The 27,977-nt window shown below is 45.8% G+C and overlaps 1 protein-coding gene and 1 long non-coding RNA gene across 5 annotated transcripts in view; one reads left to right on the forward strand and one right to left on the reverse strand.

Moving 5' to 3' along the window:
* Positions 1-27,977, forward strand: part of ZMAT3 (zinc finger matrin-type 3) — a 61,745-nt gene that overhangs the window by 16,429 nt on the left and 17,339 nt on the right. The window contains exons 6-7 of one of the 4 annotated variants that reach the window (XM_048862998.2): positions 4,388-4,559; positions 14,477-15,457. In XM_048862998.2, the coding sequence (XP_048718955.1) occupies positions 4,388-4,559; positions 14,477-14,651 (347 nt within the window). In that variant the 3' untranslated portion in view covers positions 14,652-15,457. Of the gene's footprint in view, positions 1-4,387; positions 9,926-14,456; positions 15,458-27,977 lie in introns of those variants that run through there. The other 3 variants (XM_048862999.2, XM_048863001.2, XM_048863000.2) reach the window with 3 other exon arrangements.
* Positions 327-27,947, reverse strand: LOC125642155 (uncharacterized). Its single transcript, XR_007358320.2, has 3 exons — positions 27,536-27,947; positions 21,288-21,372; positions 327-481 (listed from the first exon to the last, which is right to left on the reverse strand). It is a non-coding gene; the product is annotated as an uncharacterized LOC125642155 (long non-coding RNA).

Below are 27,977 nucleotides of genomic sequence, written 5' to 3' on the forward strand. Positions count from 1 at the left end.
GCATGGGGTGACTCTGCAGTAGGCCTGCCTCATTTTGCCCCCTTCTCACAGCTCTTCAAAACTCTACAGCCTCATTTGGCTGCTGCAGTGGCTTGCTGCTATGACTTGGCCCTCCAGCTAAGCCCTTAACAAAAGGATAACTCTCCAGGGAAACAGAGTTCCACATCCATGTTAAAGCCAAACAAAACAGAGCCTTTTCCCCAGTCTCAAACTAGGCCTAACCCCTTCTTCCTAAGGGGCTTCTCTTCTGTCCTCTAATTCTTCTGCTCACCCTCTGGGCTCAGCTTTCAGCCCCTCCCAGGTTCCTTTCCATCACTCCTCTGGGTTCCTTTGGGTTGCTCCCTGGTCTTTCCCAAGCAGGCACTCCTTGGCCTTCCTACCTGGAGTCATCCACAGGTCTCTGCCAGCCTTGTGCTCTCCTCTGGCTCCTCACAGCCTTCCTGCAGCATCAGCCGCCACCACTTCCCCTTTCTTCCCAAACCTAGGGTTAGATAAGACAGAGGACTGATTGGGTCACATGAACTTCATTTTCACCATCTGGGGAGGCAAAGCTACTTGTGAAACTGGGGTCCAAGGAGAGGCTGACCTGGGCCCTGTCCAGGGATTGGCTGCTGCAGCCTGCCTGAGGGTTTAGTCACAGCAGACTCTGTTAGAGGGGCGAGTCAGGGCACCTGTTGAACATCTGCGCCAGCCCACATCTAAAGGATCCTCCCCCAGCCTAAAGGGAGTAGCCACTGAGCCCAGGGCTCAGGTAAATTCAGGGGACAATGAATGAAAAGTAGGGATGGGAGTGAGGGGTAAAAGCAGGGAGCCAGAGAGGGACACTCAGCAGAGAATCCTGGACAGTGCCCACTGCTCCTCAAAGGTGTCCAGGGAGCCAGTGGATGCGGCCCAGAGTAATTGTGCCCAGATACGTGACTGGAGGGAGGAGCGAAAATAGGCCCCACAGTCACAGAGCGCCTCCCATCCAGCATCCTTCTCCTAGCATGATGGATGGCCACCTTGGCCAATGATGAGGAGGTCTCGCCACTTCTTGGGGCCACAGATGGGGTGAGTGTAGATCAGGAGGTGCGAGAAAAAGTACAGCCAGAACCGAAGGAGAAGGTTCTGGAGTAGCCGGAAAAGGGGCTGCAACCTGGTGCACTCGATGTAAATGTGTACCAGGGTCTATGTGACACCGCAAAAATGGCACGTGTCAGGAAGGGGAGTGGGTGAACCATGCCAGGAGTTGCCAGCTCATATCCCTGGTAGGCCGGAGTCCAGGGTAGAATATAGACTGGCCGACCGGGGCTCCTCACCCTCCACAGGTGGTAGAAGTTCTTGCCACTTGGCGTCGGGGTGGGACGTGAAGGGTATGGAATATGAACATGTCCAGCTGCTTCCTAGGCTTGATACAGAAACAAACCAACTGCAGGTCATGTAGCTGGCTTGGGTGGTGCGGAGGGGGGGCTTGCAGGGCAGGGGCCTGATGGCGAGGTCTGGAGGATCAGAGGTGAGGGGCGGGCAGGGAGCACCCTCCACCAGTGCCTGCTCGAGGAAGGCGTGAGAGACAGGCGATAAGGCTACCCTCACCTCCTGGTGTACACACCGGAGGACACAAGGGATGGAGAGCCCCATGCACCAACCAAGTGCCAGGGGATCCACCCCGTCCTCCCAGTCGTAATCCAGGAGGTCTTCACTGAGGTGGGGGTTGTGGTCAGTGATGGCATCTGAGTGAGCAGCCCAACCCTGGCTGTGTGTTTACCTCACAAGGGGCATTTGAAGACAGTCAGTGGGTCTATGATTATGCAGTCCCCCTGGCCAAAGCCTCTGTCTAGAAGTGATACAGCAAGCTGCGGTACCACACCCATATTGCTGCAACCTCAGAGGTTGTGCAGGTTGCACGGGTGCTCCGTGCCCAAGTTGGGAGCTTTCCATTCCCCACTCCCTTGTCCCCGTACAGTCTGTTTACCTGAGCTCTGTGTAGATGCTGAGTGAGCCCCTCAGTAAAGGAAGCTTTGCAAAGAAAGAAACTATTTGTGGTGCCAGGGCTTTGTCTGGCTCTCGCTGACTCCACCCATCTGTCCGTCTTGATCCTCTCAGCAGTTAAAGTTACTTCAGTTTGTCAGCCTCTTTTGGTTGGTTGGTTTCTCATCTCGTAACTTAATTTCCCATCTGCCTTTCTCTATTGCTGCTTTAAGTGGTGGCTATTTCCTGGTGTTTTCTTGGCAAGGGGCCTGAGCTTTTGACTCCGACTGTACCACATCAACCCATGCTCGCATTCTTGCTGGCCAGAATGATAAAGCAGGTTTGCCATCTTCCAAGGCCATCTGTTCCCAGAATCAGTGTCTCTGGTGTTTCAGACTCTGACTTTGCCACCCTTTGAACAAACCCAATATGGGAAAGACAGATTCTGTTCTCTAATTTTGGCTGTGGGGAGGGGGAGAAAAGCACTTTGATTTACTGCAAAACCCTTTAAAAAGAACTTTGATCTAGGAATAAGCAGAGAAAAGCGCATGGGGGAAATTCACCCCTGAGTGACAGTCACTTTGCTCTTGTGCCCAGCCCTGTGCCCAGACAATTCCTCCAGTTCAGAGGAGCCTCTGGCCAGTGCAAGGCTAGCTCTGCCAGTGATGCGCTGCCTCAGCAGAAGCCGGGAGCATTCTAGGGCAGGACAGAGTGACGTGGAGGAGTGGTGGGTTGGAACATGACGAGGGGAGGGTGTTGAAGGTTGACAGACTGGAGGAGGGAAGAGGTGGATCGGGAGCAGAAGGAGATGTGGCTAGGGTGGAGCTCAGGGCTGATGGCAGCAGTGGGGAGTCAGTCCCATTGGTTATGTCTGCACTGCAGCTAGGAGTGAGCCTCCCAGCCCAGGTAGACAGCCTCACGCTAGTGGGGCTTGAGCTAGTGCACTAAATGTAGCAATGTGGATGTTGTGGCTCAGACTGGAGCTGAGCTCTCAAGCCCACCCAACCCCCTGGGTTTGAGAGCCCAGCTCCAGCATGAGCCACAGCCTCCGCTCTGCTTTTTTTTAGTACACTAGCTCAAGCACCACTAGTGCGAGTCTGTCTGTCCACGCTGGGAGGCTTGCTCCTAGCTGCAGTATAGACAAACTCAGCGGGCTATAGCAGCAGAAAAAAGGAGTCCTGTGGCTGCTCCAGCTTGCGCCTTGGCCCTGAGTAGCAGCAGAAGAGGAGAGGTGAAGTTAGTTCCCTCTCTATTCCTGAGCCGGCACTAGCCCTAGTGTAGGAATGAATCTGGCCTGATTCTGGCCTGATTCTGGTCTCATTTGCTGCAATTTTATATCTGTGTAACTCCACAGAGCGCACACATCAGGTATTCCTGATTTGCAGCTTCCTGTCCAAGAGAGAGAAAAATCAGCCCTTAATTCTATACCATTTAATTTGAAGTATATTTATTAGTGTCTGGATCAGCGGTTTTATTTTTTCTTTGCGGGTCTTGTAATGAGCGCTCGTTAGCTCAGACAGCCCTCTGATGAGTGTTAGTTTAATTCTGTGTTTTCAGCATGGTGTTAGTTAATATAACGGTTCTTCTAAAATTGCATTAAATATGATCTTATCGTAATTATTTTTAATTAAGCGGGCAGTAAACTTACTCTGATCAGAAAGCTGATTCTAATTCTGAAATAGGGGGAGCAGTGATACAGGGTCAAATTTTCAAAAACGCCTAACTCCCATTTTCAAAAGTGACTTAGGCACTTAGGAGCCTAAAGCCTGGTGTACAATACAGCTTTAGGCAACTTACATCGACCTAACGCTGTAAGCGTCAAAGTAAAATGTAGGTCCCGTCGATGTAACGTGTCCACTACACCAACTTAATAACTTCATCTCCACAAGAGGCGTAGCACTTAAGTCAATGTAGTTAGGGCAACACAGTGTCAGTGTAGATGCTGCATTGTTTACATGGACTGTTGCTGCCTTTTAGAAACTGTCCCACAATGCCCCACATTGGCAGTTAAATCAGAGCAAGCGCTTCTGGTGAGGATGCGTACCACCGACACAAGGAGCACAGTGTGGACATGCAAAATTGATTCAATTATTGCGGTGCCTGTACGTCGACATAACTTAGGGCAAGTCTACAGTACAAAATAAAGTTGACCTAAGTCCCATTGACTTTAGTGAGAGTTAAGCATCAAAGCCAGTTAGGTGCCTTTGAAAATTCTACGAGGTGCCTATCTGTATCTGTAGGTGCCTAAATACCTTTGTAAATCTAGGCCTAAGTCACTTTTGTGCTTAAGTCACTTTTGAAAGTAGGATTTAGGCTTCCAAGTCACTTAGGTGCTTTTGAACATTTTACTCATAGTCCTTAGTGATTGTGAAGTGAGGCTTGAAACGTTGCAGGGCTCCTCTTGCTTACAGATAAATGGACTCCTTTATTTTCTCTGCAGGTCCCTACTTCAATCCACGCTCCCGCCAGCGAATTCCTCGTGATCTCGCTATGTGTGTCACCCCAAGTGGCCAGTACTACTGTTCCATGTGCAATGCTGGGGCTAGCGAAGAGATGGAGTTCCGACAACATTTAGAAAGCAAACAGCACAAAAGCAAGGTGTCTGAACAGAGGTATAGGAATGAGATGGAGAATCTTGGCTATGTACAATGACACGCTATCCCTTGGTAGTAGTTTGCAGATAGAACAGCTTGTCTTGCCTGCTGTTTGCCACATGCCCTGCTTTGTGCTCCATTTGATAGGAGTATGCTCTCTAGCTATACATGTAATACCTGCAAACTTAATGGTATGGTTAGGGGTTTTTTATATCACTGTTGGCAGGAATATGCTCTGCAGGACGTGAAGTGGTTTTAATGTTTGTTTGCTCATTATCTAAAGCTCTTCATTGCATATTGGGGGAGCCCTGTCCTCCCCCATGCCCTGTTGCATGAGTGTGCAAGGCCCAAGAAGCACTGGGGGGACTACCACGGTTCTGCCATGCAGGCAGGGTATGTGGAGACGCATCACCCTTTTTGGCGTGTCCTAGAGCTGTGCTCCACAGCATCACTCCGCAGCAGGGGGACTTTGTGGTCAGGCTAGAGGAGAGGAGGGAACAGAGCCAGCAGATGTGTGAATGGCATTGTTGGCCACGCATCCCTGCTAGCAGAAGCATAAGAGGCTATAGCCTCAAATACACCTTACAGTAGGTGCCTCCTGCATTCCTGTCGGTACGGCACAGAGGCTGTGCACATACCCTGTGGGAGGATCCTATCTCACTCACCCTCATCTAGGCCACCCACCAGTGTTTGGACTTCAAGTGGCTGGGGAGGATTTCAACCTAACATCTGCAATAGGAGAGTAGCTGATCTGCCACATCAGCAGATATGCTCCTCTGTCAAGGAGGATAGATTCTGGTCTGCTCTTGGCAATGGATTTTTACCACACTGGAGCCACTAGGCATCTTTATGCAGCATGGGAGCAGGGCCTGTGCAGGGCCCAGAGAGCAAAGAAGCTAATATAATCTGATGGGGGCTCTGTACTGAGCCTTGGCCCTCCATAGGACAGCATGGATGGTGCAATGAGGATGGGCTGGGGAGGAATCATGGGTCCTAACACCCTATCAGATTGGTGCTGAGGGGGGGGTCAGGTGCTGTTCTCCAGCCTGTAGTAGTAACTGTAAAGGGGGTGGGTCTGTGATGTAGTATAATTCCCTGGAAATTGGGGATTATTGGATTTCAACTGCCGCAACCTCCACTCCATTCAGCTGCACTAAGCCTGACAGACATTATATGTGCAAAGTGAAATTCACCTTTGGAGAAGAGCTGCCCATGTTGGGCATATTTCCTCTCTTCCCTTTACTCTAAGTCTCAGACTGAGCTTTCCTTTATCTTTCTTCCCTCTGAACAGCAGCGTTTTACAGTCTTTTGTTTTAGGGAAGGGATAATGAGCGTGAATGTAATCTCCAGGTTGGGCTGATTATCATGTTCTCCCCTGTTTTATCTCTGGGCTGGGCTGCTGTACTATCTTTTGTGCAATCTCCGGGCTGGGCTGCTGTGTTCTTCCCAGTGCTATCTCTGGGTGAGGCAGCCGTGCTCTCCCTGTGTGATGTTAGGGCTGGAGGGCCGTGCTGGCACCCATTATCTCCAGGTTGGGCTGCTGTGTTCTCTCATGAATTATCTCCAGGCAAGGCTGCTGTGCTGTGCCTCGTGTGATCTCCGGGCTGGGCTGCCAGGTTCTCCCCTGTGTTCTCTCTGGGCTAGACTGCCGCGCTCTCTGTGTGTGATATTCGGGCTGAGCTGCCGTGCTGGCGCCCTGGTGATCTCTCAGTGGGGCTGCTGTGCTCTCCTCTGATCATTCACGCAAGTTGTGGTGAATTTAATGATCCTTATCTTTTTTCTAATATCCAAAATAAGTAGGGTCAGAGCCAGGCAGGTGCTGTGGATATCTCCCTTCCAGGCCTGCTTTACTGTTCTGGTTCTATGCTGGTGTAGCTCCTTGTTTTTCGGGTGGGAGGGTACTAGAAATGAAAAGGTGCTCTGTAGCTTGTCCCCTTCTCCTGGAGGCAGTGAGTCAACTTCTTCCCTAGGTATAATCCCAGTGACTTCAGTGGGGCTGCAGCAGGGATGAATTTGGCCTAGTGTGTATCATGTTGCAGACAGCCCTGTTTTTCGCCATCCTTCACTGGTCCCTGCTCCCTAGTATCCTGCATTCCACCAGCCTTTTTCAGCCTTAAAAAACAGAGTTTCTGTTCATCTTCTCAGTCCACCACAGAAAGGCTTGTATCACTTGCGTGCTCAAAAGCTGTTCTTCAGACTTTGAGTAATCTGTCTCATCAGCCACCTCCAGCGAGCGCTGCACAACTGCCCTGTCTTTTATATAGCACTCCTATACTCCATGAGGTTAAACTGTAATGCAAGTCACAGCAATCATCACATGTTCCCTCCTGATCCATGTTTATATGCAGGGTAACAGACTCCAGTGTCTATAGCACCTAATGCTGGTCCTCTGTGCAAAGTCTGAGTAAATAGGCTTTTCACAGAGGAACTCCATCGGGTGGAATGGGTGCGAGAACAGAATCCTGGGTTGCAGAGCACAAACACAAGCCCCTTCCCCTGTGCTCTCCCTGGCTGGCTCCCTGGCCATGCCCACTGGCTTGCCCCATTCCCAACCTCCCTGTGCTGCCATAGAGAGTGCAGTCCTCTGGCATGACCTGCTCCCCATTCCACACAGTGGAACTGTGGCCTTTCCTCTGTTTTCCTGGCTGTACACCCCCGTGCAAGGACGGAAGATGGTGGACGATAGTTGCCCTGTCGTGTTTCCCCACAACATTTTTTGCACCATGTTTAAATGTCCATTTGCCATAAACCATGGCATGGTGTTTCCATTGTTTCGTGCAACACTGAATAAAACAAGAGCTGGGAAAAGCCCTGTTATACGTAGAGTGTCTAGCTCAGGGTCTAGTCAACGGGGCATTTTGCCTCACAAAACAGTGTCTAGTTCAAATGCCCCAGCAATGGGGCTCCCACGTTTGTTCTTGGGAGGCTGCCCAACGGGCAGGTAGATCTCCCCCGCCATCCAATCTCAGTTGGAACATCAGGGATGAGGGTTGTCACCTCCAGAATTCCATCTCTCCTCTGTCCTTGCTGTTCCCTGGTGTGAAGCAGGGAGTGGGACTCCACAGCACCTGGTGACAAGTCTCCCAGGCAGGAGAAAAGGCATCCATGGCTAGAAGGATGTGGGATATGCTGGGACTTGCTCTGTCCAGGAGTCCTGATGTGAGCACAATGGAACCAAAGACTGCCCCTCCCATCACAGCACCCACAGTGGTTTCTCCTTGACCTAGAAAATGGCTAATCATGAAGGTATGAAAAAACACCTTAGACCTTATTAGTGTTGCTGCGAAAGCAGGGGACTGGACTCAATGACCCAGGAGAGCCCTTCCAGTCCTATGCCCCTATGATTTAAGGGTTAAAGCCAACCCAAAGGCCCTTCAGCAAGAGGAGAAGGTCATAACCTGACTGTATGCGAATTAAAGTAATTCTGTACATAAGGATTCAGAATGCTTGGGGAAAATGTATTCTGCTATATCTACATTCAGAAAGGGGGGGGTGGTGGCGGCGGCGGGCAGCAGGAGAGGCACCATACCGAGTAAGAATACAGGCGTGGCACCTTTTTAGAGACCCCCCCCCCTTGAATAGTTTATTTCTTGACTGGAAAAAAAAAATGAAGTGGACTTTTGTGAAGCTATCACATTGGCCAGTAGATTAATGATCTTTGCTGCTTAAAAAAAAAATCATTGCATTCATATTTATTTTATTATGCTGATCACTAACAGTCTCGTGAATATTTATGGCTTTATCCTATGGGTTATTTTTGTTTAAATAGACAAATCTTCAGCGCACTTTGATTTCGAATCAGACTAGATATTTATTATTTGTGAAAATGTGGCTCTTCCCCCTCTCCCCACGTATATGTATTTTTTTCTTCACATAAAATAAAACTGTTCCTTTATGTTTTCAAGGCAAACAAATTCAGGATTTGCCTCCAGCTTTTTCTTAAGTCACAATTGCAACCTTTGTCTACATGGTGTACTCAGTAAATTGAGCACATCTTAATGTTAACTTTAAATACATATGCATTTCATTCCAGCTGTAGCTTTTATTTTAAGGCAATGAGACCAATACATGGGATCCATATAATTTATATGGAGTAAGAAAGAGGTACTGTTTTTTTTGTATTAAGCATTAGATGTCATTACACATTAACAAATAAATGTGTTCTATCATTACCTAACATGGGGCTCAGTTCTGTGTATAGTTGTTCTGGTGCAAATCTGAAGTAACCCTTCTAACTTCAGTGGAGTTACTCTGGATTTACACCAGTGTTACCAAGAGCAAAATTTAGTCCAGGAGATTTTTTTTTCCTTACTACATGAACATTATAGAGAGAATCGATCTGTAAGCATTGATTCATATTTTGGCTCACTAATATGCTGTTAATAACATGAGCAAAAAATCCTGTCATCACATTACTCAGGCAAGACTCCCATTGACAGCAGGGGGGTTACTGCCTGAGTACAAAGTGAATGACATGGCTGCACTGTATACTTGCGTTGGCCATGCCAAAACAAAGCAGGGTGCTAAATGTTCTCTCAATCGTAGATTTTGTTACAACAATCTAGGCTGGCTTGGCTTTTTAAAGAATATTTCTCTTGCTCTGTAAGGGCATGAACTTGCTCCCACTGAAATTGGCAGTGAAGCTCCCATTGATTTCAGTGGAACAGGATCAAGCCTTAAACTACTCCAGGAACTTTGTAGTGCCGATGCCTTGTCATGTACATGTTTTTATGTCTGTATCCACAAGGATGCTCTGGATGAGGAAGAAACCTTTTGCCCCTTAAGAAAAGCAAATTTCAAGATGGATCCAAAAGGAACTATTATTACAACTGGCAAAGTCCATGTGTTCCCAGGAATAAATTTAGCATGCAGGATTGAACAATCGTGGACCTGATCCTGCTTTCATTTAAGTCATGGCAAACCTCCCATTGACTTCACTGGAGCAGGATCGATTGCCACCTGCATCAAATTGGAAGTAAGAAAAAAATCTGCTTTTAAATCAATTGTTAGACAATAATAGCTGGAATCCTTTTCCCAGTGATGAGGAGAGGCCAGTGGAGTTATATAAAAAATGAATAAGGCATCTGCAGTGAAAGGGAGGATTATGGATGTTTCTGAAACGAAACACAAAATCGTGAATGTGGATACAGAATCGATTCAGTCCACTTTGGAAGGAACTGATTTAATTTGTATCCTGCAACTGTATGGTAGCATCATTTGCAAATGCTTTGAATGTACTTAATCTAGAGCCTTCTTGTCAGGTTGGTTTTGTACACTTGTCCCTCTTTTTATTGCATTGAACTCTGTAGGGGAATAGTTGAGTTGATGAAAATGAACCTCTTCTCCACTCTACAATAAATCGTCTTGCTCTCACCATTCCACAACTTCAGTGTTTTGGCTTTATTCCTGCTGGTGAGTGCATGGCTCTAAACAGGCTTCCGCTTAGCAGAAGAGTTACAGGTGCTTGAGACTAGCTGCCTAATATGTATTAGTGCACAGGTAAAGGGTCCATGTGCGGCGCTGACTGCCTCCAACTCCTATGAAGTCCATTTTAGTCTTAAATCTCCCCACAAGACTCCTTGGCTTCACAAGGAGTTGAGGATGCTCAACACCTTGCAGGATAGGAGCCGAAATCACTGTGAAGGGCTTTGCATCACATTGTGTTTTCCTGCAGAATGGATACCACAAGCTCACTTGCATCTTCAGATTGAAGAAAGGTAGAGTGAAAAATCATACGGGCATTTAACTTTATAAAAGGTTTTTGAAAGGCTCAAGAGACTGGTGCATACCAGGCCTGATTATCACATATGCCCTGGTATAACTCCAGGGAGCCAGATTCCCCTCTCATTTACATTACTTTACAGCCCTGATTCAGGAAAGCACTTATTAAAACTTAAGCATGGACCTAAGAGATTGCCTGAGTAGGGGCCTTTAAGTTGTTAAAATGATGATGGCTGTTCAGTGCCTATATGAGTTGCTGTTCTCAGTCCTGTTCCCAGTGACCTTTCTGAAATTGTCCTGAAGCTCTTACTTTTACTTACACTTGAGAAAAGGAGAAAAATAATGCAGTTAATGAGAGACAAGCTGTCTTAATCAATACACTTTATAAAGCTTTGCACTTAATGGCCTAAGGACTTGATCCTGTGAGGTGCTGAGTGCCCTCAACTCCCACTGCCTTTTGTGGAAGCTCTTTACAGGATCTGGTCTTTAGACTAGAAGACTTCTAATTCAGACAATTGTCTCCATATCACTGCTAGATATTAAAGAACAAATTTCCCAGTGGCCATAACCTTTAGAATTCACATACAACTCTTCCATTCTAAGAGTGAAATGAACATCCTCTGAACAAAGCTTGGGATAATGGGCTTTATATGGGGAACCAATGAAGAGGGGCAGGGACTATGAGGAGCAATTTACTTGACACGGTCTGCTGTGCACCTCTCCTTTACAAGGGGTTTGTGGCCAGTGGATTAGTATGGAACAATTAGTCATGACCCTGGCCTGACAACAAGCCCACATGGTCCTGCCAAGAGGGCTTCCATGAAGCCCACCTCTGTAGCATGCATGTGACTGCAGAATGCCCCTGAGTGGCTTCTTGGCTTCCTGCTTTCCACCTGCAGTGGGCAGTGGAACTGTGGTGGTGCTGTGGCAATTTGTCCCTTCTGGAGCCCGGAAGCTATGACTTAATGCATAGATCACCCTCTCATTAGAGAAGCTACCAAGCTAATAAAGTTATGAAACCTTGCAAGTAGAGATTTATGTTACTGATTTAGCACAAATCCTACGGCGACCTGAGCAGAGGCAGGAAGTGCTACCGTGATTCATTCGAGGCACCATTTAAGACAAAGCTCTACAAAGAGTGGAAAGCCCTCATTCCCTGATATCAGGGCCGGATTAACTCTCCTGTGGGCCGGGGGCTATTAGATTTTGTGGGGCTCCTGTATATAAGTCTTTTCCTGGGAGAGAGTTTGGTGCAGGAGGGGGCTGGGGCAAGGGATTGGGGTGCAGGAGGGAGTGCGGGGTCTGGGATGGAGTTTGAGTGCAGGAGGGGAATTCTGACCTGGGGCAGGAAGTTGCGGTGTGGGAGGGGGTGTGGGGTGCAGGCTCTGGCCAGGAGGTGCTTAGCACAGGCGGCTCCTGGCCGGGGGCACAGCACGGCTCAGACAGGCTGCCTGCATGCTTTGGCCCCACGACACTCCCGGAAGTGGCTGGCTGCTTGCACATCTTTGTGGCCCCTGGGGGGATGGGGACAGCGTGTCTCCGTGCGCTGCCTGCACCCGCAACACAGCCCCCCGAAGCTCCCATTGGCCCCTAACATAGGAAGTCTGTGGCAGAGCCAGGAACTGAACCCATGGCTCCCAAGTTTTCACCCGAATCACTGGGCTATCCTTCCCAATTCATTGAACGCTCATTTATTTTAACAAATGTTTAATTTTCATTACTTATATTACCTCACAATGTTTTAGTAACTGGACTGTAGCATGAGTTTTAAAAAGAATGAGGTCTTGGCAATGTAAAACCTCATCCCGGCAAAAAGAACAGGAGTACTTGTGGCACCTTGGAGACTAACAAATTTATTTGAGCATAAGCTTTCGTGTTACAGACTAACACGGCTGCTACTCTGAAACCTCTCATCCTGGCAGTGTCTCTGCCGTTAAATCTTAGCTGAAAAGTGGAGAGAGACTGCCAATTTTTATGTTCGGATTAGCAAAATACAGGCTATGGAGGGGCTTCTGTATTAGGTTATGTTCACTTCATATAAATTATTAGTTTATTATTATTAGTTATTCCAAGGTGTTAGGTTGGCTACTTGTCTATTTTATGGTAGTTATGAAACTATTCTAACAATATCGTGCAATGGGCCTAATCCTTGGAATTACACCTCTTTTACAACAGCATAACTCCACTGGGCCCAATTCTCTTTCCGTGCTGGTGTAAAGCAAGCACAAATCTACACCAATATAAAGGGAGATGGGAGGACTGTCCCCAATAAATTACCTGAGACTACAAACTGTCTTTGGTAGGTATTTGGTGTACATACAAGGGTGCTAAGAGTACTGTATTAATTTAAGTTCTGTTTCTCGTGATCAGGGTCTCATTTTTCACAAAGGGATATTTTGAACAGAAGAACAAGATCGATGTTTGGATAAGGTGATTTTTTTTTTTAAAGAAAAACTAAGATGACAGCGTAATAAACTGGTCATGCTGCCTCTGCAGAATCAGTTTATGCAGGAATAATGTAAACAAATCAGACCATGGATTTAGCTAAATGAATCAGACCAACAGTATCCAAAAATGTTACATTAGCCTGTCTTTACCCCTAGATTTGAAAAGGTGATGCATAGGGATTTAGAATCCAGGGGAGGACACATGGCGAAATCCCCAGGCATCCTGCTATGAAAATGCAAGTGTTAAGTGCTGGTCTTTGGAGGTGGCTACAAAAACTATGAAGTTGAAACAGTTTGAATATATAGGTGCTAGATCTGACTGAGAGGTCACTGCTAATAAAAATTAAATAAATAATAATAATATAGAGCTTGTACACATTTCATCAGGAGTATGGCTCATTTTGACTCTGCTGTGTCGACACGCTTACGGACCAAATACTTCGGCAAAGCAAAAAAACAATTGTTTTTTATATTGCTATACAACAAAAGCATCTATATTGCCTGTCTCATTATCCCGTCAGCAACATGTTGGGCTGTAACTTGGAAAGGGCAAAAGTATTGAATTCCAGGTGGGCGGGGGGCTAAAAGATAAGTGAGCTGTGCACCCTCCGCTCCTGTTGCAATGAATGGCACTCAGAACCCTGCAGGATCAACCACGGTTGATGATGGTCCAAGTGTAAGAGGCTGCAACACCATTCACCTCAATGATGCCACAGCCATTTATGCCAGGTTTGAGTTTGACCCCTTGTGCATTCTATCTGATGCCTGTCACCTTGGTATCTAGGCATCAGGAGCTGGGCATCTCACCTTCACACTCTCCTTTGACTAACCCGTGAATGGGCCTTTGAAGGTGTTACTTTACTTGTGCCTAAGGATTTCTTTTTTGCTTTATAGTAAGATTGGAAATGGTCACACTGACGCGCGGCTAAATTTAATTAGTAGGACATCTTTGATGATGTTTGTTTTAATGTCTTATTTGATTGATTTAAAGTCTATTTGCTTAGGAGAAACATGGATTATTATTACATTGAAAAACAAATCCTTTCTAATGAATGTTATTGAAAATTATGAGAGAAAGAAGGACCAACATTTAAAAAAGATGATGATGTCAGGCTGTTTCCTTCTTAGTTCCAGCTAATGAGAGAAGAAATAAATAAATGACAAAGAATGCAAGTTTCACCCAGTCTTATGTGGGTATTTTGAATCCCAAGGCTCAATCCCCAAGCTAGACTTTGAAAGTTTACTCTGAAAAATCAGTCTTAATTTTTGATTTTCTTGCCATCACATTATTAAGCTGATTGTGGCCTTTTTGTAGTCACTTTTCTTAAAAGTCTATTATACAGGGACCAGATTCTGCCCTGTTAATGCAAATCATGACTGCACTGGGACAAGGGGAGAATCTAGTTCAGGGGATGATATTCTTGTGGGAGAGGATAGCTTTACCGTCTATGCAGGGTTCTATATATGCCACCCTGGCTAAATCAGCACATATCCCAGCTACTTGGAGCACACTCTCCAACTGGCCAGCACTGCCCTCCTTTTGGGCTGCTCTGCTGGAAATGGGCATCCTGGGGCTAGGAAGCATGTCCTTGTGCCACCATTATCCCTCTGGGAGGGCTTTCTGCCACTAGGATCCCTCCAGCAAGGTCTCTGCAGGCAAAAGGCAGCACATTCTATAAAACATAATTTATCAGAAAGGGTGCTGTAAGCATAACTGGCCTGATCCTGCATTCCTTGCACATTCCAGACTCCCATTGATTTCAACAGGAGTTTTGGTGTCACAAGGAGTATAGGATTGGACCCATATTTTGAGATTCTAAAGGCACATTGTCTACAGCGAAGCTCTACGATACAACCGCATTTGCTCCAACCCGTCAGACAGAAACAAACACCTACAAGATCTCTATCAAGCATTCTTACAACTACAATACCCACCTGCTGAAGTGAAGAAACAGATTGACAGAGCCAGAAGAGTACCCAGAAGTCACCTACTACAGGACAGGCCTAAAAAAGAAAATAACAGAACGCCACTAGCCATCACCTTCAGCCCCCATCTAAAACCTCTCCAACGCATCATCAAGGATCTACAACCTATCCTGAAGGACGACCCACCACCCTCACAGATCTTGGGAGACAGGCCAGTCTTTGTTTACAGACAGCCCCCCAACCTGAAGCAAATACTCACCAGCAACCACATACCACACAACAGAACCACTAACCCAGGAACCTACCCTTGCAACAAAGCCCATTGCCAACTGTGTCCACATATCTGTTCAGGGACACCATCATAGGGCCTAATCACATCAGCCACACTATCAGAGGCTCGTTCACCTGTACATCTACCAATGTGATATATGCCATCATGTGCCAGCAATGCCCCTCTGCCATGTACATTGGTCAGACTGGACAGTCTCTACGTAAAAGGATAAATGGACACACATCAGATGTCAAGAATTATAACATTCAAAAACCAGTCGGAGAATACTTCAATCTCTTTAGTCACTTGATTACAGACCTAAAAGTGGCAATTCTTCAACAAAAAAACTTCAAAAATAGACTCCAAGGAGAGACTGCTGAATTGGAATTAATTTGCAAACTGGATACAATTAACTTAGGCTTGAATAAAGACTGGGAGTAGGTGGGTCATTACACAAAGTAAAACTATTTCCCCTTGTTTATTCCCCACCCCCACTGTTCCTCAGACGTTCTTGTCAACTGCTGGAAATGGCCCACCTTGATTATCACTACAAAAGGTTCCCCCCCCCCCACCGTCCTGCTGGTAATAGCTCACCTTAAGTGATCACTCTCGTTACAGTGTGTATGGTAACACCCATTGTTTCATGTTCTCTGTGTATATAAATCTCCCCACTGTATTTTCCACTGAATGCATCCGATGAAGTGAGCTGTAGCTCACGAAAGCTTATGCTCAAATAAATTCGTTAGTCTCTAAGGTGCCACATGTACTCCTTTTCTTTTAAAGGCACATTGTTAACTTGCTGTAGCAGTAATATCTCCAGTAGCCATCTGACATGTTTAGATCTTGCACTGAGCTCCACATGGGCAGAGGTCTGCTGCCTGAGTGGAGCTCATCATTGCAGGATCAGGCCACAGGTATGTATATGTACATGGCAGGCACTTATTAAAATGCAGTTAGACCACAGCAACTCCTTAGATGCATTATAATCTGAGTGCAGGGCACAGGTGGCAAAAAAATGTATGATACAGTAATGCCTTTGACACTTCACATGCACGCCCCAAACCCCAGCTTCTGAATGCAACAACCAAGCCAGCTTTGCTTTGTGTTTTCTGCCTCCCACCAAATTCACAGGCCTTAGCCTAATTTAGGAAACCATGTCCTCAAACTGTTTGTTTTGAAAACTGAAGCTGTGTTACAAGGGCGCTGTCAGGCTGCCTACTTAACAACCTGGCTGGGAAATGGATGAGTGACCAAGCTCACAGAAACAATTCACGGGAGGCCATGGGTCGCATAAAATGCCAGCCAACATTTATTGTCAGTGGCATACAAAAATCACAATAGTACCAATGAGTCCAAAGCACAGATCTCCAGAATATAAAGCTCAAAACAATGGGACCCAAAGAGAGATCCTGGGTCTGAATTGCAGGCCATAACGCTTAAAAGAGAAAATAATCTACACGTCTCAGAGGTAAAATTGGCAGGTTCTTTAGCCCCTCTGTCTCTATTAAATTGCTTTTAACATCTTAGCTATAATACATTTTTCTCAAAAGGCTTTGCTGCCTCATTGCAGGAACATATTATTTCTGTTGAACCCAAAAGTGTGCTAGAGGCTTCATGCTTCTAAAATAAGGCAGATCCCCACCCTGTAAAGCTTACACCATCTAAAAACAGACACCAAGGAGTGGGAGAAGGAAAGGATTAACACAGAAAAGAGCCAGCTTGAAGGGACCTGACACCTCCTTTAGCCTCCTTCATCACCCACAGGCCTCATTCTCCTCAACAGCCTCAGAAAGGTTTCCTTGCACCTTTATATGAACCCAAGCCTTTTTGCAGTGCCCTCCCTGGAAGCTCACTCAGTCCGAGCCAAAAGAAAAAGAAAAAAAAATGGAGGGAAAAAATAAGTAAATTGGAAATGATTCTTATGGATCATTTCAGAGGTTGTGTCCTTACACATCCCCATGCCAGAGTGGAGAGTCTCCCAGTTGTCTTGCAACAACTGATTTTATGGTGTCTGCAGGGAGCCCTGCAGCAACCCAGCTTAACCTCTTGAAGTATGAATGATTATGGTGCACGTTACACATGGGTAAACTGAGGTACAGAGAGGCCAAGTGACTTGTCTAAGGTTACAGTGTGAGTCAGTGGCAGAGATGAGCATCCAGCCCAAATGTTCCTATTTCCAGGGCCTTGCTCTAGCCCCATTTCTCCCTTGGATATAAACAATAATGTACACTGCATAGTTTAGGAAATTAGAACTCAAACAATTAAATATTTTCTCCCCAAGATTTGGGTACGTCCAGTATGAAGTGGCATTTCAGACAGGAACAACATATTTATACTAGATATTAAAATAGCTGGGACTTGACTGGCTTTATTATAAAAATGGCAGTGTGGTTTATAATAAAAATGGAGGAAACACAATTTGAACTCCAGGGATGTCACAGCGTTGCTCTTCTAGACCATGGGTAAAATTTTCAAAATGTCAGATTGGCAGAGACCCTGGGGCTTTTTCACCTTCCTCTGCAGTGTGGGGCATAGGTCACTTGCTGGTTTGAACTAGAGTAAAATTCTCTGTAATATGAAGTCTTTAAATCAAGATTTGGGGACTTCGGTATCTCAGCCAGAGGTTATGGGCCTATTATAGGAGTGAGTGGGTGAAGTTCTAAGGCCTGTAATGTGCAGGAGGTCAGAATAGATGATCATGTATTGTCCTATCTGGCCTTAAGGTCTATAAATCTAACAGGGTATGTGACTAAGGAGCCTAATTAAAGTGACTTAATTTAGGCACTTTGATGCCAATGGCACACTTGAAGTCAATGGGAATTAGGCACCTAGCTTGCTTAGGTGCTTTTGTAAATCTCACCAGGCGCCTATCTGCATCTTTAGGCACCTAAATACCTTTGTAAATCCCCCAAGTGCCTAAGTCACTTTGGGGCTTAGGCTTCTAAGTGACTTAGGTGCCTTTGAAAATTCTACCCTATAACTTCACTGCAAAAAGAGATGTGTTTTTACAGTGAGATAGCTAACTTGAGATGGTTATCTCAATGTAAGGTTCCAGTGCAGACAGGGCACAGGTGATTTTTTTTACCAATACCTATATATCAACCCTATACCTCCACCTGGGATTGACCGTGATTTGTGATAGAGAGATAAAAACAACAGTCACTTGTCTCCACTTCGATTTAACATCAAGATAGATATATTGAGTTAGCTATTTCAATCTAAAAACATACCTTTTTTGCAAAGAAGACAGAGCCATAAATTGTAAATAGCTGGGGCAGTGCTTGCTTTTCAAAAGGTCTTTCCCACTTGCTGTTTAAGTGAATGTGGGATGTGGCTGATCGAAGCATGTCCCAGGGAGAGACTCTAGACCTACCCCAGTTATGAGGCTGTATCATACATGGGCATCATTTATGTTTGACATTTGTGATAAAACAATTATAGCTTCAGATTTCTTCTCGCTGGCAGCAGTTCTGCCAGACAAGTACAGGACGTCTTTCCTACTGGGCTTCAATCTTTAATCTTTTTCTGGTGCCCGGGGCTCTTCCAATTCTTGTTTCCTAGAAATGACTTGTCTTTGGCCAATATATCTAGTACCAGTGCCATCTAGTGGACCATAGAAGCATCACAACTGCTACCTTTTTCATTTGTGGACTTGCTGTATGCTTGAAGTAAACAGTTTCCTTAAAGAAATCAAACCTTTGAAGGACTAAACTTAGTTTATCCTTTTATCTACCTTTCCTCTAAGAGGCCCTTTCCAAGGAGTATCCTTTCCACATCCCTCAAAGGGTTTAAATCCATTTCTGAGACTGCAAAACAGATGTTGAAAGAGTCCAGCCATCACAAACTGAATAACTGAATATGAGCCAACAATTTTGATGCAGTTGCGAAAAAGGCTAATATCATTCTAGTATTAAGAGGAATGTCACAGATAAGACATGGGAAGTAATTGTCCCATTCTACTTGGCACTGGTGAGGCCTCAGCTGGAGGACTGTGTCCAGTTCTGGGTGTCACATTTTAGGATAGATGTGAATAAATTGAAGAGAGTCCAAAGACAAGCAACAAAACGATGACCTCTGAGGAAAGGTTAAAAAAATTGTTATCAGGTCGCAGCTCAGTTTCTGAAGACTACACATGCCCAATCTTTAAATATGTTAAGGGCTGTTAGAAAGAGGACAGTGATCAATTGTCTTCAGTGTCCATTGAAGGTAGGATGAGACATAATGGGACTTATCTGCAGCAAGGGAGATTTAGGTTAGATATTAGGAAAAAACTTTCTAACTGTAAGGGGAGTTAAGCTCTGGAATAGGCTTCCAAGGGTGGTGGTTGAATCCCCATCATTGGAGGTTTTTAAAGGACTGGTCAGACAAATAGAATAGAATAGAATAGTCATAGAAATTGAGGGCTGGAAAGGCCTTCAAGAGGTCACCAAGTCCAGCCCACTGCACTGAGGCAGGATCAAGTAGGTTTACTTGATCCTGCCTCAGTGCAGTGGGCTGGACTTGGTGACCTCTTGAAGGCCTTTCCAGCCCTCAATTTCTATGACTCTATCCTCACAGAGAATTTGGTGAAAGAAAAAGCCTTAGAAAGCTGTAAAGTGCAAGTGTTACACTATCAGGTCGAAAAGGGACCCAGGCGGCTCCGATCAACAACGCTGAATGGGCAGTTAAAAGTCCAGTCAGAAGTGCAGTGGGGCTAAGGCAGGATCCCTGCCTGCCTTGGCTCCGCGTGGCTCCCGGAAGCAGTGGCATGTCCCCCTTCCGGCTCTCAGGCATAGCGGCAGCCAGGGGGCTCCGCACGCTGCCCCCGCTCCAAGCGCCCGCTTTGCAGCTCCCATTGGCCATGGGTCGCATAAAATGCCAGCCAACATTTATGGTCAGTGGCATACAAAAATCACAATTGTACCAATGAGTCCAGAGCACAGATCTCCAGAATATAAAGCTCAAAACAATGGGACCCATGGCCACTGGGAGCTTCAGGGATGTCGCCTGCAGATAGGATAGTGCGCAAAGCCTCCTGGCTGTGCCTCCACATAGGACCCAGAGGCGGGTCATGCTGCTGCTTCCGGGAGCTGCCTGAGGTAAGCGCGGCACAGAGCCTGCACCCCAACTCCTTGGCCCAGCCCTGATCCCCCTCCCGCTCTACAAACCTCTTGAACCCAGCCCACACCCAGCCTCCTACACCCCAAACCCTTCATCCCCAGCCTCACCCAGAGCCCACACCCGCAGCTCGAGCCCTCACATCCCCGCACCGCAACCCCCTACCTCAGCCCGGAGCCCCCTTCTGTACCCTAAACCCCTCATCCCCAGCCCGGAGTCTGCACCCCCAGCCAGAGCCCTCACCCCCTCCTGCATCCCAACCCCCAGAGCCAGTCTGGTGAAAATAAGCGAGTGAGGATGGGGAGTGTGAGTGACAGAGGGAGGAGGGATGGGGTGAGCAGGGGCAGGGCCTTGGAGAAGAGGCGGAGCAAGGGTATTCAGTTTTGTGCGAGTATAAAGTTGGCAACCCTATTGGGGTCAGGAGTTCAAAAGAGTTCAGCTCCCAGCAGCTCCCATTGGGACACCTATGGCCAGATTTTTAAACAACTCAGCAGGAAAGGAACAAACCATAGAGAAGCTGAGACTTTGGGTACAAGAGAAGAACTGTAGTGCATGTAAGTAGCAGAGGCCGTGTCAACTTTAGGCTGCAGAGGACCTAATATGTTCAAACACACATACTTTCCCGTATCCTCTTATGGGATCTTGCAAGCAAGTTTTTAATATTTTTCAAAACCTTCTCAGTTCACCTTCAGCAGTGGGGATGGAGAACACTGGCAGAATTTGGTTTCAGTTTGAATGAATGTCGCTCACAGAAAGAGACATAACCTTGCTGAGAATTTAATTTGCTAATAGAACTTGGCCCTCAGTCCCCTGCCCCCAAAACATTAATGATCATCATTCCATCTATGGCATTAATAAAACCTGTGTTTGACAGTGAAAGTAAATTACTGATCCTGGTTACAAGCTGGAGGAAAGTGAATTGCACAAGACAAATGAATGCAAGAACAATAGCTATGAGTGTCTGTTTCTAGCCCTGTCTCTTGCTGACCTTGGCCAAATAATTTTACTTTGCCTCAGTTTATCTGACAGTACAATGGAAATAATCTTGCCTATCTAAAATGAGAGTGATGGGCAGATAGATAGATTAGTTAATATTTACAGCAATTTGAATACATAAGGTGCAATATCAGTGTTAATCTTATTGGTGCAAGGATTCGGGTTAAGAGAAGGGATGCTTGACACTGCTTATAAAGACATTTACTTGGTAAAGCTGATTTTTTTAAAATAGATTTTATGAGAGGGAAGCAATTTGACCATCACCTTGAAGGATCACAAATCAATCACCTGGAGCTTTTTAACAAAGCAGCATTCCTGGTAGGAAAGGTTCCAAGGAGTGAGAGTTCAAGAACAGCACAGAACTTAGGCCACTCTGAAAAGAAATGGGAATCAACAATTAATTATTTCAAAATAAAAAAAATATAGACTCACCCCTAACATATCATTTGTATCAAGCTGACATTATCTAGTGCCGCCCTCACCTAGATTTAAAGATGTTATTGAAAACAGAACATTACACACACATACATTCTTGTAATAGTTTCAATAAAAACAGTTTAAAAATAAAATATGGCCTGATCCAAAACATATTGAAGCCCAGGGAAATCTTTCAATTGACTCAAATGGTCTGTGATCAGGTCCTATAACTAAGGCTATGTTTTAGTCACGGGCATTTTTAGTAAAAGTCATGGACAGGTCACGGGCCATGAATTTTTGTTTACTGCCCGTGACCTGTTCAGGACTTGTAATATATACCCCTGACTAAAACTTGGGGGGTGGGGCAGCTCAGGGAGAAAGGGCCTGGGGGGGTGCCACAGGTGCTCGGGGGGGCATGGGCTGGGGAGCTGCGGGGCGGGTGCCTGAGGGCAGAGGCAGCATGTGGAGCTAGGAGCGGAGGGAGGGGAGTTCCTGTTGCCCTTCTGGGGTCCCCCCCCCCAGCTAAGCACCACCCCATCTCCCAAACCCCAGCCTTAACCCCCCCCCCCAACTCCTGCTGCTGGCGGGGCGGGGCGGGGGGGAGACTGCCCCACAGCAGCCGGTGTGAATGGCCCAGGGGCTGCCTGAGCTGCTCAGGTGGCTCCCAGGCCAGGCACACCAGCCGCTGCAGAAGTCACGGAAAGTCACAAAATCTGTGATCTCCGTGACAAACACAGAGCCTTACGTATAACCTGTTAAAAAAGCCAGCACATTGCTCTGCCTGCTATCAAGTTGCTCTTTCTCACTGGGGAAGTTCTGTGGTCTGTGATACACAGGAGGTCAAACTAGATCAGTGATTCTCAAAGCCGGTCCACTGCTTGTTCAGGAAAAGCCCCCGGCGGGCCGGACCGGTTTGTTTACCTGCCGCGTCCTCAGGTTCGGCTGATCGTGGCTCCCACTGTCCGTGGTTCGCCGCTCCAGGCCAATGGGGGATGCAATAAGGGCGGCCAGCACATCCCTTGGCCCACGCCGCTTCCCGCAGCCCCCATTGGCCTGGAGTGGCGAACCGGCACGCCTGGGGCTTTCCCTGAACAAGCGGCGGACCAGCTTTGAGAACCACTGAACTAGATGATCACAATAGTCCCTTCTGACCTGGAATTGATGAATTCTATGGCACACTGTAGAATATTAATTGCAATAGTGTACAATCTTTTGTCTATTCGCAGGTGTTTCTAGCCAACAGAAACATGGCAGCTCATGTGGACTCCAATTGTTCTCTTGCACACCTGTAAAACATTTCTGGATTCTGCTTTCTAATTATCATTATGTAGGATTCATTAAGCACTGACAGTCTCAAACTTGTAAAAGACACAGATCAAAATTTTCAAACCTAGGTGCTTAAAATTAGGCTTCTAGGGTAAAGTAAAAGGACCGAAGTAACTTAAAAGCCTACATTTTCAAAAATGCCTAAATCACTTAGGAGCCAAAGTCTCATTGACTTTCAGTGAGACTTAGGGTCATAAATGACTTAGATATTTTTTTAAATTTTACCCCCAACTCCATATTGAGGCTCCAAAATCAAAGGAGGTGTTAAGAGGTGATGGTGTTATATTGACATGGATTAGCTTTAGTGGAGTGGGCGAAGTGCTGGTATCTTATTTCTATTTCAATGCCACAAATGCTATAGTTTCAAAAACTGGCAATATCCCTTTGGAAACAGAAGAGGGCAGCTGTTTTTGACAAGCAAACTGTGCATCGACTCTGTATTTTTGAGAATGAAACTGCAGCAGCTCAAGTCTAGACAAAATGACTTTTTTATGAATGAATAAAAACAACAGTATTCCAGGACCAGTATTAGTTTAATTAGTGTATAAAATAAAGCTGGACAGACCCTGCCAACTTCCGCAGAGTTCCCAGTTCTTCAGCTGGCAATGTATTCTCCTTAAAAATTAGATTCATTGCAATTTCGCTGCAATGCAATTACAGATTAGTCAAGGGAATTTAGCACCAGATCCTATGAGGTGCTGAGCTTCAGCTGGAGTGGAGGATGCTCAGTACCTCATAGGATTGGGTCATTAATGTTGAAACTGCTGGCAAATTGATGGTCTTGTAGACTGAAGTCCTCTCTTTAGCCACAGAACAGCCACAGCATAGGCAACAGCAGTACCAGCCTTCTATACACTATCCTGCCAATGTGCCTGTATTCTGTTTCATTAAGGTTTTTATATCACCTTGATCTCTGTATTATCTGAGTACCTTCCAGTAGTGTGTTAAGTGACGTGACTAACATCTGTCACTTGTGGTTTGTTTTCTCTCTGATCTCCTCCCCAGGGGAGAATTGTGTGGGCAGTGGAGGGTTTTGTTTTGGTAGAGTTTTGTTTTCAGGTTTCAGTTTTCACCAAGAAAACCATCTCCAGGGGCAGGAGGCTCATTTACCTCCTGAGCGCCTCTCTGCTATGACAGACAACAAAGGCGTCCCTGGTCCATCAGTGCCTGGTGGGGTGGTGGTGGTGTTCTTAGGATGTGGAACTTCTGTAGGAACTAGAGACCATCCGAAGTCTCTTCCACAGAAAATGGCTTGTGTATAGTGATACACAGGCAGTATATTACCCTGAGAACTGAACGCTTCTGCCTCCATTATTAATTATTATTATTATTTGTAGTATAACACCTCTGATGAAGTTTGCTTTTCCAAATGGCAGCTGTTCAGCACTTAAGAATTGGCCAAAAGTGTATATAATTTTAAAATGTCCCCAGGAAAACAAAGCTTGAGGTTTGGCACGGAAGGGAAGAATCCTGCATTAGCAGAGAGGTATGCTGGGTAATCTGACAGGTCTTCTCCATTTGTAATGACAGTGGGCTAGATTGGGTTACCATTACTCACTTCATTTACTCCATGAGTAGTTCCATTGATGTCAACGGACCTACTTGTGAAGTATGGTACTACTCAGGGTGGTAGAATTTGGCCAATATTAGAGAGGATGTAAGTGAGTTTAAGAAAGTCTGGGGAGTCAATGGCTCTGTTCCTGCAATGTTCTCCATGCTTGTGGACCCATATGCCTGCACAGGACCCTCTAAATTCAAGTACTGTAGATCCCAATAGGTCCTTTCTTAGGGCCTAATTCAGAGGTGATGAGGAACGGTGTAAGTCTAAGTAATTCTAAAGAGCATACTTGCACAGAGCTCAATCCAGGAGTGGGGCCTAATTTGGTGTAGCTCACCTTTTCTTCCAATCCAGTGTTCAGTCCCTTAGACACTTACAATTTCTTCTTCTTCTCTCACCCACTGACTAACATATGGTTTACATAGCACTCCCTATACATCACCTCTGAATTTAGTCCGGCAAATCTATGAAATGAGGCAGTGTAGCACGGATGGGTGGTCATTTAATTTCTATGAAGCTTGCTGTGAAAAGGTGACCCTTGATTTACATACCAGCTGCAGAGTTCATCCTGCAAGGTGCTGAGTACTTGAGCTGGTTGGCAATTTGTTGACAAAATTTTTTTTCCCCCACCAGAAAATGCTGATTTATCAAAACTTTTTGTGGGGAAAGTGTTGATTTCAATGACTTTTTCTACGTAAACATTTGGAAAAAGGTTTCTAACATGGCCTAAACCGTTTGTTTTGGCATCTTTGAAATGAAAAATTCCAGTTTTGCAGTTCAAAACAATGTTTCTTTGAAAAGATTAAGCTAGTTATTGTAAAAAAAAAAAAAAAAAAAAGTGGTTGAAATTGAAATGAAAGGTTTCATCAAATGAGATGATCCAAACAAAACCTTTTCTTTGCAAACATTTTTGAGATTTTGACTTTTCATCCCAAGTTGGGATAGAAACATTTTTTGATATCGCTCCCGGTTCTGAGGATGCATCTCGTCTTCCATTGACTCCAATGGATATTGAGGTTGCTCAATATCTTACAAAGAATCAGGCCCTAAATGAGGAGTTTCTCTTGCTCTGTAATCCTTCCACTGGGGAGAGTAACTCTATCCCTATCCCACTCCCCTTATTTCCCTGACCACTAATGACTGGAACAGACTTGTGCTGTCAGGCTTGGATCCAGGCTTTTTCAAGACTCGTGGGTTTTATGGAAAAGAGACTTGCTACTAACAGTGGGCTAGTTTGTGCCCAGCCCCCAGATGGATACAGCCAGGGATCATGCAAAGAGCCTCTCCTCACTGTAGGCCTGATGCAAAGCCCACTGAAATCAATCGAAAAACTCCCCTTGATTTCAATGGGGCAGGGATAAGGCACTTTGTGTCCCTAGGGAGCTGCCAAGCAAATTGCTGTCCTCACTGGCAGAGAGGAGGTGGCCCTGTGGCTCCACATGGACTTGAGGACCATGGACTAAGGACATACAGGCACCAGTAAGTATAAAGGCATCCAAAGAGGGACCTATGTCTAAGGCTGCTAACTAGAGAGGGGCCTGAGCTACAAAGCTTGTATCTGAATCTGGATCTTTCACAAAGTTCAAGGACATTCAGATCTGGGTTATTTTGTGCTGGCTGTTAAAAGGCCAGCTGTGAAGTTTGGAACCTGATCCAAATTCCCATTGTTAGTGGCATTCAGATCTGAGCTTTGGATATGGCTCATCTCTTCGACTAACACAACAAATGATACTGTTTGCAAGCTTCCTCCTATAGCAGGTCACAGATGAAAGGGACACAGAAACATCATTTGCTCCAGGCATCCTTCCATGATCCTGTATCTTTGCAGCCCTAGTGAATGAAGTTACTGTGATTCTGACCCTGCTCTCAGTTCCGTTTGAGATGGTACATAAAGCAGAAATTACCCAGTCTTGGTTCTCTGCCTCCCCCATAGACTGCATCTATTTATTCTAAGGAAAAATGATGAAAGGAAGAAGCAGAAAAACAGTGAGCAGGTGAGATGGTTACTTTATGGTGTGCTAATAGCCAAAAAGTCAATATAATAAAAATGACAACCCTCTTCTTTTGCACACTAGCATTACAGATCTAAGTGTCAATCTCAGTGAGATAGCTGAAAAGCTCATTCAGAGAACTAGGGGACTTGGAGATTTTCCATGTATCTGGTCAATGATTATAGATTCACATGCATAATGCTGAAAATGTTCCCAGGAAATATTTAAAAGGAATCAATGTACTCCATGGCAATAATGACAGAAGGCTTTTTATTATTGTATACAGAGTGATAGTGGGCATGCAATATTGATTTTGCAATGGAAAGATGATGACCTGTTTGCTATATGCTTTTGAGCACTTTCATTTCACTGTAACCTCCCATCGCTTTCCTTTTTAATTGAGTCAGTTGGGAAATCGATCTAACATGTTAATGAAAGCAAAATCAAGACACCCAAAAGGCACCTCGTGTCCTCAATTGTATGGGGAAGGCAAAAAGCATCTCTGTTATGCTTAGTGCTCAGTTCCAAATATTATTTTAAAAATTCTATTCTCTCCTTGCTTCCAATAAACTATATATCACAATTTGTGAATGCTCTGGAGGAGCACGTTATAGCAGGCAATCTAAGGCTTGTTGCACACCTAAACTTTAGATTGACTTAGCTACATTGCTTTGGGCTGTGAAAAGTTTCATGCTTGTGCAATGTACTTAGGTTGACCTAATCTCCAGTGTAGATGCAGGTGGTCAAGAGAAGAATTCTTCCATCAGCCTAGCTACCACCTGTGAAGGTGGTGGATTTACTACAGCAATGGAAAAACCTCTTCTGTTGCTGTAGTAGGTGTCCATGCCATGGTGCTATGGCAGCATAGCTGCTGCAGTGCGTGTAGTGTAAACATACCCTTATTCAGCTACCTCCATCTGTTACACCCACAGGGGCAGATTCCCTGCATGCAGAATAGTCATTTACACCAGTGCAAGGGGTGAGGGTGCAGCTGCCAAATCAGAGAGACAGCATTTTACACTCACTTTGCCTAGGTATGGATGACCACTTCAAGGCACAGGGCAACAGAGAATCAGGCCTGTTGACATTAGTGGGTTGGTCTCATTGTTTCCTTGTGCTTCCCTGTCTCTGTCTGTATCCTCCTATTGTCTCTTGTGTTATACTTAGGTTGTAAACTCTTTGGAGCAGGGACAATCTTTTCGCTCTGTGTTCTTACAGCGCCTATGCGACGGGGTTCGACTCACCGCTGTGGCATCTCCAGCTGGCTGTCCTGGGAATTAGCTTAGTTTGCCAGTGCACCCTCATCTGGTGATGTCTCGCCGGCCTCACTTCTGCTCCAGGAAGCAAGCTGTCCCAAAGAACACAGTGTCCTCTTCAGGACACAGCCCTCTGGCTGTGTCACACTCTGTTCTTTCCCCTTCCAGGGGAACCGTAGTTCACTCTCCAGCCACTTCCTCGGTGTCGAGTGAGGGCAGGAGGGGGGACCCGGGCTCACCCACTACTCCAGGTCCTGGCCCAGGGTCCCTGTAGATGGCAGGTATGCACTGCATCCCCTCCAACTCCACAGTCTATTTCCCTGGACCACTTTCCCACAGCCCCAGCACCTTCTCTGCCCTTGTCTCAGGGCTCCAGCCAGGAGCTCGCTCTCACTCCCTTGATCCTGCCTAGCACTGCTCTGTCCAAAGT

This window comes from Caretta caretta, chromosome 9 (genome assembly GCF_965140235.1).
Source record: "Caretta caretta isolate rCarCar2 chromosome 9, rCarCar1.hap1, whole genome shotgun sequence".
NCBI classification, from domain to species: domain Eukaryota; kingdom Metazoa; phylum Chordata; order Testudines; family Cheloniidae; genus Caretta; species Caretta caretta.